The 14,937-nt window shown below is 39.4% G+C and overlaps 2 protein-coding genes across 2 annotated transcripts in view; one reads left to right on the top strand and one right to left on the bottom strand.

Annotated features, from left to right (window-relative positions):
• The window catches only part of SMLR1 (small leucine rich protein 1), a 190,643-nt gene extending 177,189 nt beyond the window's left edge, over positions 1–13,454 (top strand). The window contains exons 3-4 of the mRNA XM_027080535.1: positions 8,383–8,634; positions 13,369–13,454. Of these exons, the coding sequence (XP_026936336.1) occupies positions 8,383–8,634; positions 13,369–13,454 (338 nt within the window). The remainder of the gene's footprint in view (positions 1–8,382; positions 8,635–13,368) is intronic.
• The window catches only part of EPB41L2 (erythrocyte membrane protein band 4.1 like 2), a 267,535-nt gene that overhangs the window by 34,114 nt on the left and 218,484 nt on the right, over positions 1–14,937 (bottom strand). The gene's annotated exons all lie outside the window — the stretch shown is intronic.

Here is a 14,937-nt window from a genome sequence, read left to right as displayed (position 1 = left end):
AGGGACTTTTGTGCATAATTTAAAGAATTTAGTTATAACTCATTAAGAAGGCAACACAATAAAAATATAGGCAAAAAATTTGAACAATTTACAAAAGAAGCTATATGAATGGCCAATACACACATAAAAAATGCTCAACATCATTAGTCATTAGGGGTATTAATCATGCCTTTTTATTCTATATTTTTTATGTTTTAATATTTTAGGTCCTTGCTGACCCTTATAGCAATCATTTCCTGATCTATTGACCTTGTTATACCTGAATAATAATAAAACCTATATTTTAAAACACAGGGAAATTCAAATTAAATGCATAATGAAATAGGACTCCCTACTCATTAGCACAGATAAAAATGTTTTAAGATGTCAATACCTAGTGTTGGTGAGAATGAGGAAAAATTAGAATCCTCCTCCTTCATTGCTAGTGAGATTGTGAAATGGCATAATCATTTTGGAAGGCTGTGTGATAGTTTCTTATAAGGTTAAACATACATTTACCATAAGACCCAGAAATTCTGTTCTTATTCAAATCTGTACTTACTCAAGAGAAATGAAAAGATAGGTCCACACAAAGACAAGTACACAAATTTATTCATAATAGCTAAAAATTGGAAATCAAATGTCCATCTACAGGTGAATGGATAAACAAATTATGGCATATCCATAGTGATACAGAACAGATATGGACTGAAATACTACTCACCAATAAAGAGGAATCAATTACTGAAAAATGCAACAGTGTGGATGAATGATGCTAAGCAAAAGAGTCAGACACAAAAGCATACATACTGTAAGACTCCATTTCTATGAAACTGTAGAAACGGTCAATTTAATCTACACTGACAGATGATCAGAGGTTGCCTGGTGTTGGGTTAGTGAAGACTGACCAGGAAGGGCCACAAGAACAATTTGGGGGACCGACGGAAATATTCTATATCTTGATTGTGGTGATGATTCCATGAGTATGTGAATGTGTCAAAACACATTGAAAGATAGACTTAAATGGGCAGAATTTAATGTGTGTGAACTATACCTCAATAAAGTGGATTTTTTTAAAACAGTGTCCTTGAAATAGAATCAAATTTATGTCAATCTTATTTATTATTCTTTTACCCATAATGAGGTAATATGTCTGATTTTTCTGAAGACATCATGAAAAGAAAAAAATTATATTTGGAAGCAATTACTGAGACCAGATGGTTTCCTGTTCTTTCAGGAGTTAAGACATTATTAACAGTATTGCTTTATATGTCTGTAAAGAGCCTTATCTCTGTGTACATTGTATTATTATGCATCTATAAAATACCACTTTATAGCAGTAGCTGTACTTTACAAATCTCTTTCTACGTGGCTTAACTGTTAACTCTGACATACAGGCTCTCTTATACATCCCTCCCAATTCTGAAATTAGGGGGCTTTGGCTCACCAGCTTCAACACAAAAACCATGTGCCAGTTCAAGAATTCACTGTCTGGATGGGTATCTGCCCTGCATTCCCCAAGAAGAGGGCTGGGAACACTGAGCAGCTGGATGGACGCCCAGGAAAAGACTGTTCCCATCACTGCTTTTTTTAGGGGCAATGGGCAAGATAAAATAGGACTGCCAGATGGCTACAACTCATTACTGCCTGGCAGCAGTCAGGGTGAAATGAGAGTAAATTAATCAGCATTCAGAAGGAATGAATGGCAAAGGGGTGATGTGTATTGATGCTATTTTAGCGCAAGTCAAATTAAACCTGTATAACTGACAACATGCATTAATCTCCCTATTGCCTCCAATAGCTGTGCAAATGAGCTCCTAGTTTCTTTATACAAACAGCTGTTATTTTCCTGTTACCACCTTGGCCAAAAGTTCTAGTAATGGCCTTCTAGGTTACCCTTAGTGATTAATACAAACTTGTGCATTATACCGACTCTGCTAAGGAAAGAATTTCGCCTATGTTGTAGCAGTGAATCTCTAAACTGCAGCTCTCCGACAGAAAGCAGGGCTTGTGCAAAACGATAGATTTGTCAGTCATCTGCAAACTCTCAGACTTAAATGAACACTGGATTTACTGTTTGGATATTGCAGAAGTCACAAGGATTTTTTTTTTAAGGGAAATAGAAACAAAATTGTGGGGTTTTTCTCAAAGAAAATTTAGATTTAGATTTCAAAGGTCAGCTATAAACCTGTGTAATGGCATTACACTGGATTATCTTCTCGGGGATGTATATTTAAGCATAATGTTATATTGCAGGAAAGGCTGAGTCTTAATTTACAAAAAAAACCCCATAAAATCAATTGATGATATCTGGGTTAAATTTAATTCTTGCTTGTGTAAAGCTCGTCTCTGACATAGAGTCTGCAGAACCACTTTCACCACCTCCCCCTAAATTAGAACTGCCTTTAAGAGCCTCCAAATAGCCAGAGAGACCAATGAGAAGCTGTCAGCCTCCTGAAATTATGGCAAGAAGCATAAACTAGAGAAATTAGAGCAATGTTCTCCAGTACTTGTCTCAGGCTTTATTCTTCTGGAACGTTTCTCTTCTTACCCAGCAGCAGACCCAGGTAATACAGATCTGAAGCTTATACATTTTGAAGGTCCCTATTTCAGAGAAAAAAATACAAAATTGAAAACACAAAAAACTGGATGAAAGTGAATATTTACGTAGACTGAGAAAAGAAGTAAATTACAAATTTTAAAAAGCTGACAAGCAAATTTTTTTACATTCTGGAGTTTCTGTCAATCCTTCAGTTTTTTATTTTGGCCTCCACTGGGAACTTTCCCTCTCATCATATTTGAATTTTGGTATAATCCATCATTTTGAAACACACAAGAAATAATCTGAAATTAAGGAATTCCAAGAGGAATTAAATGTGCTTTTAATTGCCATTATATTATGTTGTGCTATATAACCATATAATCAAATTTCCCTTATATTACACACTCGGAACTTTCAGAAATACATGTAGTTTTGTTATTGGAACACGGGTTTCCTCAGGTCCCAATTCAGTACTCTCTTCTGTCCAGAACTGCCACACTTTGTCATGACAAGATCTATCATACACCCTAAAATGTAACCCAGTGCTTTGGGATCTTTAAAATGTGCAACATTACACAACGATGCACTTACTGTTTGTAGTATTATTGCTGATGGTTTTTATCCTCAGACACAGGAGTTCTGACAAATTCTATTCTACTCCATTAACACCAAAATGCATATTGTGTTTATAATTGTATACACTGCAGGAGAGAACTTTCATCTTGACTGAGCAGGAATAAAAATCAAATCTTCCACTTATAATTCTACATGCATGAGATTTGGAAGAATTTTCCACAGCAGCTTCTGGCCTCATACATTTCAAATCCTATTTCTCTCCCACTTCCCACATACTTCCGAAGTTAAGTGCATAGGACATGTTCAAATTGTGATACCACCTTTTGCCCCTGAAAATTCGGGTCACAATGCAAAGAATTATAGCACAGGGGGTGGTAGGAGTACCCCTGAAAGTCACTGCTACACCAAGACAGCTAACTACAACTTAACTATATACAGAAATAACTGCAAAACACATAAACTTTCCACCAACCCAAATTAAATGTGTCCCCAACTCATCTTCCCCCTAGAGCTGTCTCCAAAATTTCCATGGCTGCTCCAACACTTCCTGCCATAAAGAGTGTGAAAGATGGGAATCTGGAGTGGAGAGATATCTATTGCAGCTAATATATCTTTTGTTTGCAAACTCTACAAAAACTAACACCACGTGTATATATTTTCGGTATTCCTCCCTGGGTCTTGGAAGGGTCCAGGCAAATGAGGGGTGCTGAAATTTAAACTTCATTAACTCAAATTAGCATATATCAGTCTCTGTTCTTATCTCTTATTTATATGAGAGATATAAAATAAGAGGTTATTTTAGATCTTATTTGGTCATGTTGATTGACAAAAGCATAATGGGTGAATGGAGAGAAAAGCTGAATTGAACAGAATTTCCATCTCTGATGTTCTAAACATGTTCAAGTAACAAGTAATTTTTGGTTTGTCAAAGTGCCCTCCCCTCCCTGGAGACCCTGGGGTGCAAACATTCATCCTTATACTACTCCCAGAGAGCTACCCACTCCTGTCACAGCCCATTGCTAATGAAGAGAAACATCTAATTTGTATCACCACCCCAAATAAGACAGGATTACAAAGAAACTGTCAGGTGGGCATGTTCCAATGACCATTTTCCCATGAACAAAATAAACTTGCAAAGAGTTTCATGAATGAGACAAGATCATTCTCCTGTAAACAAAATAACTTTGTAAAGTGAGATGGGCTGAAACTTGAAGAATTTAATGAATCAGACAATGTTCTGCTTCTTGAATTTTTGGGGCCAGTCTGTGCTAGTACAACTCAGAAAAACTGAAGTGAAAAAGCCCCATCATTTCTCAGAATAACTTGATTCCTATCCACCATTCCCTACCTAAGAATACCAATCTTATACTTTGATACTTAGGGTTAGGGTTGATACTCAGAGCACCAAGACAAATCTTATTACCTAATGGCCGATGCCCAAAAGCATGTTCTGCAGACCGTGATCTCCTGAGATTCTCCTGGCAACAAGGACTCAATGGTCCAGTAAGTTTGGGAAAGACTCATGCTGTATTCCTCTTGGGGATTCACAATGCGCCCTACCAAATTATAGGCTCTAAGAAACCTTGCAGTAAAGAAATCATCTTACCCCAGTATTCTCTACATTTATTTAACCATTTTCCAAGCAATGCCTAATAAAATGCGGTAGAATTAGTTTAACAGACCACCCTGTGGGCACATTTTCTTGAGGGACTGTCAGTGTTGTCATGTTTCTAGATCAGAGTTTCTCAAAAGTGTATTTTCTACCAATTTTCCCCTTTCTCAATGTGCTCCAGCCACAGTAGGCCTACTTCTGCATCTCCTATCACACCAAAAATTTTCCTATCTCAGGAATTTTGTACTTGCTGTTCTCTCTGCCTAAAACTCCATTCTTCTAAATATGCTCATGGCTCCATCTTTCTTCTCATTCAAGACTCTGCTCAAAAGTCTGCTTTTCAGAGAACCTTTTCAGAGAAATCAATGGACTGAATTGATTACTCCACCAAAATTCATATGTTGAAGCCCTAACCCCCAATATGAGTATATTTGAAGATAGGGCCTTTTAGGGAGGTAATTAAGGTTAAATGTGGTCATAAGGGTGGGACCCTAATCCAATACAATTGGTACCCTTATAAGGAAAGGAAGAGAACCAGGGGTGCCCAAGCACAGAGAAGAGGCCATGTGAGGTAACAGCAAGAAGAAAACCAGCCATCTACAAGCCAAAGAGAAAAAGTCTAAACAGAAACCAGCCCTGCTAGCACCTCAGTTTTGGATGTCCAGTCTTCAGAACTGTGAGAAAATTAATTTCAGTTGTTTAAGCTACCCAGTCCATAGTATTTTGTTACAGCAGTTCTATCAGGTTAGTACTCCTTCCCTGACCACCCACCTAAAAGTAACACTTCCTGTTAGTCTCTTCTCTCCTTGCCCTTTTTTTTTTTTTTTTTTTTCCTGCAGAGCACTTATCATGACTTGACACTATATCTCTAGGAGGTTGAGAGGCAGTAGAATATAATGGATAAGTGTTTGGGGTCTGGGTTCAAATTCCAACTGTGTCACTTTCTAGTGGTGTGATCACTGATGAGTTATGAAAGCTCCGTGGGCTTTATAGAATTGGTACTTACTTCAAAGGCATTGTTATAAGACCATAATGAGATAGAATATGGGAAGTGTTTATACTACTCCCTGGGGTGTATACTACTACACTCCACTGGAATGTAAGTTCCATAAAGACAGGGACTTTGTCATCCATGATTATGTTCACAGCCCCAAATCAGTGCCTCCAGGGCACATGTTAAACCCTCAATAAATATTTGTTACTTGAAATATGAATAAATGAAGGCCTGTACACCTTTTCTCAAAGTTCACAAAGAATTTAAATTCTTCATTGTCACTTCCATATCTATCTTTTTATTGAAAGAGTACCTTATAACCTACCACTGCCACACAATTTCAGAGCCCTTATTTTTGTGTTGACTGTAATACTGGTGCCAAGTGATACTACTTTAATTGACATGGGCTAATGAGCCAAGTTCAGAAGGGCAGGTAACAAGGGTCAGAGAACATAGACTTTCCTACCCAAAAGGCCCACACTGGAGCAGTCCTTACTACACTTACAGTGAGCAGTACTTCAACAGCAAAGCATCACCCATATAATTAAATCAGAGCACTTCATTTAAAGTTTGTTAGTTTCATTTGTATTTATTCTTTTGTGTTGGTTTTGCAGCTGCACATGATTTGATCCTCCAGATATCAGTCAACAGCCCTTTGGCACCTTCCACTGACGGACTTCAGAACCTTCACTGCTCTGCGCCATGTCACTGGAATGAGTCATCCTTTATGGCTTATTCAGATGAATACAGAATCCAAATCAGAGGCCTGGTGGGTTTGGTATCACCTTCAATAGGTCACAGTTATCTAAAAAAGGCTTTTGTCCAGCTGTCACTAAGAGCATAATAGGTGGTATAAGAGTAGTTCCCTAGGGACTCACATCAACATCTGCAATCACTTGTGCCATAAACTGTCATGTAAATCAACAGTGGGCTCATTCACTACTAAGGAAGTCAACAGGAGAATTTAACCCCAAATGGAACATGTCCCTCTATTTTCACAGATGTACATTTTCCAGTGACATTAATGATTACATCCACCACATGGTAAAAAGCTAGGTAAAGAATCTGCTGTCATTATGGTAACGTATTGCACACTCTATGGAACCCCACCCCAAATTCTGGTCAATCAAATAGACTGATTACCAGTGTTTCAAACATCTCTATCCTTCTACCTGCTAGGCCTAGTTAACCCAAGCAACCAGTGTGAATTTGGAAAAGAGTCTTTATTGATAAAAGCTCTTAAGCTCTAAAGGGTGTTTAACAAGTCCTAATATGTAATCTTCTAAAAGTTCCCAGTGATGTGATATATTTAATAAATTAAGAAAACCTTTAATACCAGCAACAAACAATCAGGAATTGAAATTTTAAAAGCAACTCTCTTTACAACAGCATAAAATATGAAATACGTAGGGGCAGATCGGACATAAATCTATTTGCTGTTTACTGCTTAGGAAGCCAGCTGGGCATCCCAGAGACCCTCCCCATTCCTATTGTTTTATAGATTAGGGTGCTGACTTTACAGCTGGGACTAAGACTCTGCATGGCCATGCAGAACCCTTGATGGAAAGACGCAGGAGGCATTGACAGCAGCACGCCCTTCATAGGGCAGCCACTCACCCAAGTGGCCATGCGGAACAGGGTGACAACATGAGAAGAGAAATCAGCCCAAGGAGGTGGCTGCCAATCTCCCTCCCCAAGTTTTCCAAATCCTCCAGGAGGCCTTTTAATGATAGAAAGGATTTTTTAGTTGGTTTTAGTTTAGTAGACCAGTATCTTCAAAATGTTTTCACTAAAGCAGTGGATGGCAACTCAACTCAGTTTATAAACCAGCATCAACATAGTCTATTGTCCTTTTAATCTTTTCCCAGAAACCTGGTAGTTACCGCACCAGCCACATCACTATCGTTCAGGGGGCACCTTCTACTGCTAAGGGTGGGCCACAGGACTGTGTGAGCAGGAAACAGCTGAGAGTACCAGCTACTAAAGCAGCAAGCACAAACTGATGCACTGGGGCAAGAAGGAACAGGGCCCGTATTACCATCCATTCCACCATTATGTCTTATGGCCATTCTCTCTCTCTCTCCGTCTGCCTCCACTCTCAGAGGGAAGGTACCATGACTTTTTCTTGTACATCCAGCATCTAGTCAAGAGGTTGGGTTGTAGTAGAATTAAATTTTTGTTGAATAACTGAATAAACGAGTATACCTCTCAGAAAAGCATTTGGAGTAGGACATATTAGGAAGAGATTTTATATATGGAAAGAAAATTGTTTCTCCTTTCTTGCTATTAGTTGTATAAACTACGTATGAAGGAAAATTCACTTTTTCTCGACACAGGTACATTAACATAGCTACTAATTAATATTTTCTCTGAAGTTTAGAAAATGTAGGAAAGATTCTTCCTACGTCTGGGCATATATTGGTAGAATATATACAGCAAGGAGGTTTGCTTAAAGTCAGGTACTTTTCGTATCAGATAAACTGAATACAAAGAAATTTAGGTCTCCTGGTGTCATTCCCAACCTTGCCAGATAAATACTCATCTCTGGAATGGCCTGGGAGAATCACCTTTCAATTCCTCGACACTTTGTAGCTGAGTTACAGAGTAACCTGCCAGCAATCCTCTCAGAATTCATGGGGCTGTTTAAATAGAGCAAAGTCCACAAAAAGTTCCACTGAGATGTGCTGAGCAAAGGCCAGAGCCCCAGAAGAAAACAAGTGTGGACTCAGCGAAGCTGCCCTCATTTGAGGGCGAACCCCACCAGCCCGGGGTTGGGGGGGATCGGTGGTCTGTGTGATATGGCACTGAGCCCCGTACTGTCGGAGTTCCTGAGAGAGCTCCCAGGCTGGCTCCTGTTCTCTGGCATCTTCCTGCCCGTGACTTTGCTGCTGTTCCTTCTCATTGCCTACTTCAGGATCAAGCTGATGGAGGGTAAGTGAGAAGCCACACATGGCAGGGGTTAGAGTCCTTCCCATGGCACACGTTTGGAACAAGTCCGTGTACCGTCCATTTTTCTGGGAGGCCTGGAGCCACACACCTTTTTGATATGTAGGTGCTTCCCGATACGCACCCCTCTTAAGATATCTTCCGTGGTGAACGTGGCAAAATTTGATCTTTCCAGCAATGTGGATGACGTGCTAGGCTCTGAAGGCCTGCCGTGGGCACCCTTAACTGCAGCCCCTCGCAGACAGGCGAACTGTGAATCAGCAATTGGGACACGTGATTGCTTGTCTGTGTCTCTCAGGCCAATAGATTCACAAACATTACGTGTTTCTTGGTCTGTCACCTCAAGCTGACAGGTGTGTGTGTGTGTGTGTGCACGCGCACGTGCCCGTGTGTTCCTGTGTCTGTGCACACAATCCTCATCCGCTGAACTTCTACTAAGGAAATGTGCCAACATTGTACTATCACAGTGTTTGGCAAATGTCAAGCCTTAATAGATATTTGATGGCTTGATGTAAATTTACCATGAAACTGGGGTCTTAAGGTTAAAAAAAAAAAAAAAACAAAGCCAAACCAAACCAAAACAAAACCAAACCCTCAGGAAGTTTAAAGCAACTGGGACATGAGAAGCTGGGTCCTGGATTGAGCCTGTTTATTCCGCTGTAATTGAAATGAATGAAACTGCACTGTGATTTGATAGACTATGTGTTAATAAGGTACCCAGCAAATGTTACATTAATATGAGAGGTTAATAGCTATTTTAGCAATATCAAAAACCAATAATATTTAAGTTGGATGATGTCATTAAAGTACTAAAAACAAATTTGAAAACCCCTCCTCAAACCATCCTTTGCTTATATTTCCCTCCTCTCCCAATGGGATCTGTGTATCCTTTTTCCTGATTACATTTTCCAGTGTTAGCAGATTGACTAGACATGTTTTCATTTTTATGTGGATGTGATCCCTTTAATTCCAAATTTTCCTTTCTTATTAAAAAACCCCTGAGAACATGTGGTTTTTAAAATTATAGTTCTTTCTGTAGCTGCTTTCCTAAGGGCAAGTAATAATATCTTCTCTCCAGTTTGAGGGCAAATGAGAACACTTGGCCCCAAATAAGGTATCACCAGTTTGAATCTCTATTTAGCAGCTCTCACTTAAAAACTGTAAACAGATGGTCAAATGTCATGTCATTAATCTTGCAACCACCAGGGTTATGGCAAGTGTAATCATTCCTATTTTGTCCCTGTAAAGAAAGGGACGTTGACAGATAAACTAGTGTGTTCACAGAACCCCCGATTCCTGCGTCCTGAAACAGAAAGTCATGTTGCCTACCTCATAACCCTAGTCCACCAGACAAGAGAGGCATTTTAAGATGTGATGGAAAGCATGTGACGGTATCATAATCATTCATCATTAATCCCCATACTTCAAGGCTTAGGAGGTAATGGTGCATGTAAATTTAATTAGTATGTAGAGAACATCGATCTTCTCGCAAAGGAAGAAAGAAAATTCTTTAACATCCTGCACTTTTCAGTCTGTGTCAGTTGCCTTGAGGAGTAGCTCTTAAGGTGGAGGTCTGAGTGTTGAACTTCCCATCACCAAACCCTTCATCAACCACTGCCAGGGACATGTCACCTCTCCTCGGGTGGAAGTTTTGATTATCTTATCTCCCCAAGTCCTGAGATTCCTAAACTGCTACTTCCGGTGCCGCTCAAAATACTATCACCCCGATCATGAACAAATTGCTTGCTAAGATAACCAACATTGCCAAAAATAGTCACTATGGAAAAGAAATTGTGTCTCTTGAATGCCTGAAAGTTTTTGTATGAAGCCAGATGTAAAATAAAATAAAATAAAATAAGGCCAGGTAAGTGATCAGGTTCTGGCCTTCAGCAACTGACATTCTGAAACAGTTAACTAAAGTATGGAAAATGTACAGCGTGGCTAGGCATCTCTCACCGAACTTTATACATAGGTTTTGATAGTCAGCAATCCAAAAGGAACCAGATAAGCATTTCTAAAAGTCAAGAGTAAGTTAAGGGTTAGCAGAGTGAAATTGTTAAGATCTCAGATGACAGAGTCAAACCAGATGGAGGTTTGAATTCCAGGTCTGTAACAATGGCCACACTACCTAATCTCCTGAAGCTTCAGATTCTTCACTTGTGAGATAGAAATAATAGCAGGACACAGCTGTAGGGTTGGTGCGGAGATTAAGTGAGACAATACACGTAAGGTTCCTAACAGTGCCTGTTCTGAACAACCATTGGTCATTATGACCCCTGCTGACTTATAAATTCTAAGAAGGCAGTGTTTGTGTCATTATAATAACTATTATTAAAATATATCTAGTAGCTATTATTAAACTTAAAGATAAAATTATTGATCTTTATTTAGAAATAAAATTAATTATATAAAATTTACTTAAAATTAAGTCAATTACCCAATGTCACTCACCGAGAAAATGGTAGAGACAGGATTTGAACCCTGGCTGTCTGGCTCCAGAGCTAGCTCTCTCAGCCAAAACACTACCCCTGGAGTATTGAACACAGAGTAGGTGTTCAGTAGGTATCTGCTGAATGGAGGAATCCTCTTGGCCCAGGCAAATAAAACATCACCAACATGAGAGCCAACAGTGTGAGAATTGAACAAGGCAAGAATTTGATAAAAGTTTTGAAGGGACTCGATCAATCTCTTTCTGTAACAGGGCTAATTACTGATGATGGTGATTCCTCTGCATAAAGACTTAGCTCTGAGTCAAGAAGATTACATTTCTTCACCTGTGGCCCAAGAAGGAAAACTTCATGGCCTGCAGAATATTCTACAGTTACAAACTCAGATGTTTTCATGGCCACCTGGCTAATCTCACCTGTCTAGTCTCTGCACTGTCCTTAACAGACCCATTAAAATGAAATGATGGACAAATTGCAAGCTCTTTCAGGAGAAGGATAAATTATTTCTCTAGCTCTCTTCATTGCGCCTAGCACAGACATTTGGTTCACTTGGTAGATATAACTCATTGAGGAATGATGGGTTTTCTCTTGCTTTCTCTCCTAGTTTTCCATTTTCTAGTTCTCTTCTTTCAACGTCATTATTCAGGTCACCCATTTTCACTCTAGAATTTGTATCCTGGCTCCTCATTCAAAGCACTTGTTGTGCAGTTAGCCTTCAGTAATTAAGAATAAGAGAGAAGAAGTTACTCATATTTCAGTGAGTCTATAATCTAAGGCATGAGCTATCTCAAGCAATACCTTTGAATGAGCAATAACCTACGTGGAAAGGCAGTGAAACTGAGTGGCTGAGCGTGTGGGCTCTGGAGTCAGACTGCCTGGGATTGAATCCTGACTCCCTCAGTTTCTATGATCTTGGGCAAATTGCCTCATTTTGATTTCTCTATGCCTCTGTTTGCTCACCTGTAAAGTAAGAATAATAATGGTGACCACAACATAATTTCATTGCAAGAATTAAATGAGAAAAGGCTTTTCACGGTGTCTGGCACATAAGTGATCAAGAAACATTAGCTGTTAAGTCTTGAGCCTCATGTAACCTAAGACCTGTTACCATGCAATGCATATACACCCTCTCTCAATTGAGATGACAAGCAGTGTGGAATCAGAAAAGAATAGTTCAGAGAGAGTGCTCATGTCCTAGAGTACATGGCATATAAAGTGCCTGGCAAAGAATGAATTGCTGGGACTTGACGTGGGGACCAAAAAGAACATTTTCAGGTTCAATTCTATAAAATACATTATCTCCTATGAGATTATGAACTCCTTGTCTCTGGCTTGGATAATTTGATTAATTATAATTCTGAAAATAAACTTTTAAGAATAAAAAATAGTTTCAGTTATGCATGTTGGTGGTGGTGAGGAAGAGAATTTTTTTTTTTTTTTTGGATGTACCAGGAAGATCTCAAAGGATAATTGTCAGGATTTCAGGGCTAAAGTTCAAATTTGCTATTGCCAGAGAGGTAACAGGTGAAGCTACAGGAGCAGATAAGAATACACAGAAAGATGATACATAATAAAAGCCAAAGGGAGGAGTGTGATTGGGGGTGGGTGTCACGGAAAGGGGGCTCGTGTCAAATGCTACAGCGGAGAAAACTGCGGGTTGGAAAATGCCACCAGATTTAGTAATTAGGACATCATTGATAAGGTTTAATATTTCAATAGCTTTAACTGAAGCTGTATTTTAAGGGGATAAGGAGTATGTAAGAGGCGAAAAGTTGACACTCAGTTTTCAGTCAAAGATGCCAAAAGGTAAAAAGGAGACTGATTTGACTCGTCTAAAGACTTACAAACACCCAAACACATTTTTGGCAGGGAGGAACAGGACAGAGTCCCTGTCTTACTCATTTGCATATCCCCGGGTCTTGGGTAATAGACATGTTTAATAAATGCTTATTGAATGTGGGAGCCTTAATACATTTAATCAACACAATCTACTGAATATAAAATATACTTAGCATGTAACACCTTTTATTACAGTAGTAGGTTGCCCTCTCTAACCAGGACCACTCCTTAGAAATCAGCATTTATATTTCTTTTGGGAGTGGTTGAGGAGGAAAGGAGAGATGCTGCAGTAGGACTTGCTCTGATGACGATGACTTCTGTAACTTGCTGGGGCCACCAGGGTAGAAATGCTGGCCAATAATGCCTGAGGAGTTGTAAATGACCAGTGGCACTCAGCTGCCTCCACAGTATTAACTGGTATTTTTCCTTTCAGTTAATGAAGAACTGTCACAGACTCCTGACCACCAACACAATCGTAAGGCTAGCTCTTCCTGGTACCAGAGAGAGAAACGGATGTGACTGTTGGGGACTGATCAATGGCTGATCAATGGCTAAAGCACAGTCAATTTCTACTGGTCAGAGAGCGAAGGTCAATGGCTTAGTAAATAGTTAATAAACTAGAACCACAGCAAGACAAAAAGAATACTAAGATGCTTGTTCTGAGAAGTGGTTCAAGAGGACAGCTCTGAGACTCGACTTAAATAGCAGTTCTTTGGCGAGTCCCAAGAATGTAAGATTTTGTTGGATGTGCTCTATGGACTTGGCACATTGTAACTTTTTAACTTTTATAGGACTATGTCTACTCTGAAGGGCACTGTTTTCAAACTAAAATTCTTAAGCATCATTATTCTATAATGCCATGGAAGCCCGCATTATTCTGACTTTGGAGGTGAAGATACTCTGGTAGAACTCAAATAAATAGCAGAAGATGAGCACGTGTGGATTCCTGCTGTGAGAGTTCCCACTTCCTCCCTTGAAGTTCGGCAACACTGAAATGACACCTTTTAAGGCATCATTTCTGGCCCTTGGTTTGCTTCTCCCCTTTTCCCAATTGCTTTCACAAATCGCATCATCATTGTGAGAACCCATAAAGCAAGCAGAGTCTCTCAATACTCGGTATGGATCGCCATGAAAGTAGTTTTCAGCATGACATGACTTGGAAGTATTGGCAATTTGGTGGGAAAAGGAAAGAACACAAAGTTCATGGGACTCATGTGGAGAATGACTCAAGACTTTGCCTCTAAAACCAAAACATCGGAGACCTACTTCTAAATACGGAAAGAAGTCAACATTTCACTAGCGCAATTCTTCTTTCAGTGGGAACCCCAATAGCCAACCTAGATAACTGAAAAGAAACATTTAATTCAAAGTAGTAGTTCAAATAGATTGTGATTACTCCCGGGCTCTTCAGTTTTCCTAGCTAACATTAGCAAAGGACACTTAACATGTCCTAAGTGTAAGTCTCATTGTATTCTTATGTTTGCATAGGAATCCAACAGGCTATTAGACTGATTAACTTCATAAAACATAATGAATTTGTTCACCTGTAAGAAATGCACCGATTTCTGCAGTGACATACAAACATGCAAAAGACTGGCCGACCCAAAGCAAGAATGTGCCACTAGTGCCAGATAGTTTGTTTCTCTCCCCCACCCCAGTCTCAAATTCTTCACATGCATCCAGTGAATTATTAGTCTCCATTTGCACTTCTTACATAACATAAAACTCACTGTTCTACTGGAGACACTCATTTCTGTATTTTACTGCATTTGATCACGATGAAAATGTCTCCTGGGGCTTCCAGACTGAGGTAATTTAGAATAAATGTGCATGCCATATGGAAGGAATGACAATATCCTTTCAATTCTGAGAGGGATCTCTTTTTAGCCTCTGGTGGAAATCAGCTTACGTAAAATGCTTTCTTGGACAGAAGGTGTGGAAAGGATGCATCATACTGCCAGCTGCCAGCCCAATCTGTGGCTCAGCCACCAGGGTTTGCTCC

Source organism: Aethalodelphis obliquidens, unplaced genomic scaffold, assembly GCF_003676395.1.
Source record: "Aethalodelphis obliquidens isolate GAN/ISIS:26980383/991018 unplaced genomic scaffold, ASM367639v1 scaffold3, whole genome shotgun sequence".
In the NCBI taxonomy this organism is placed as follows: Eukaryota; Metazoa; Chordata; class Mammalia; order Artiodactyla; family Delphinidae; genus Aethalodelphis; species Aethalodelphis obliquidens.
The sequence above is the reverse complement of the archived record's forward strand: the minus strand, read 5'-3'. Positions and strand labels throughout refer to the sequence as shown.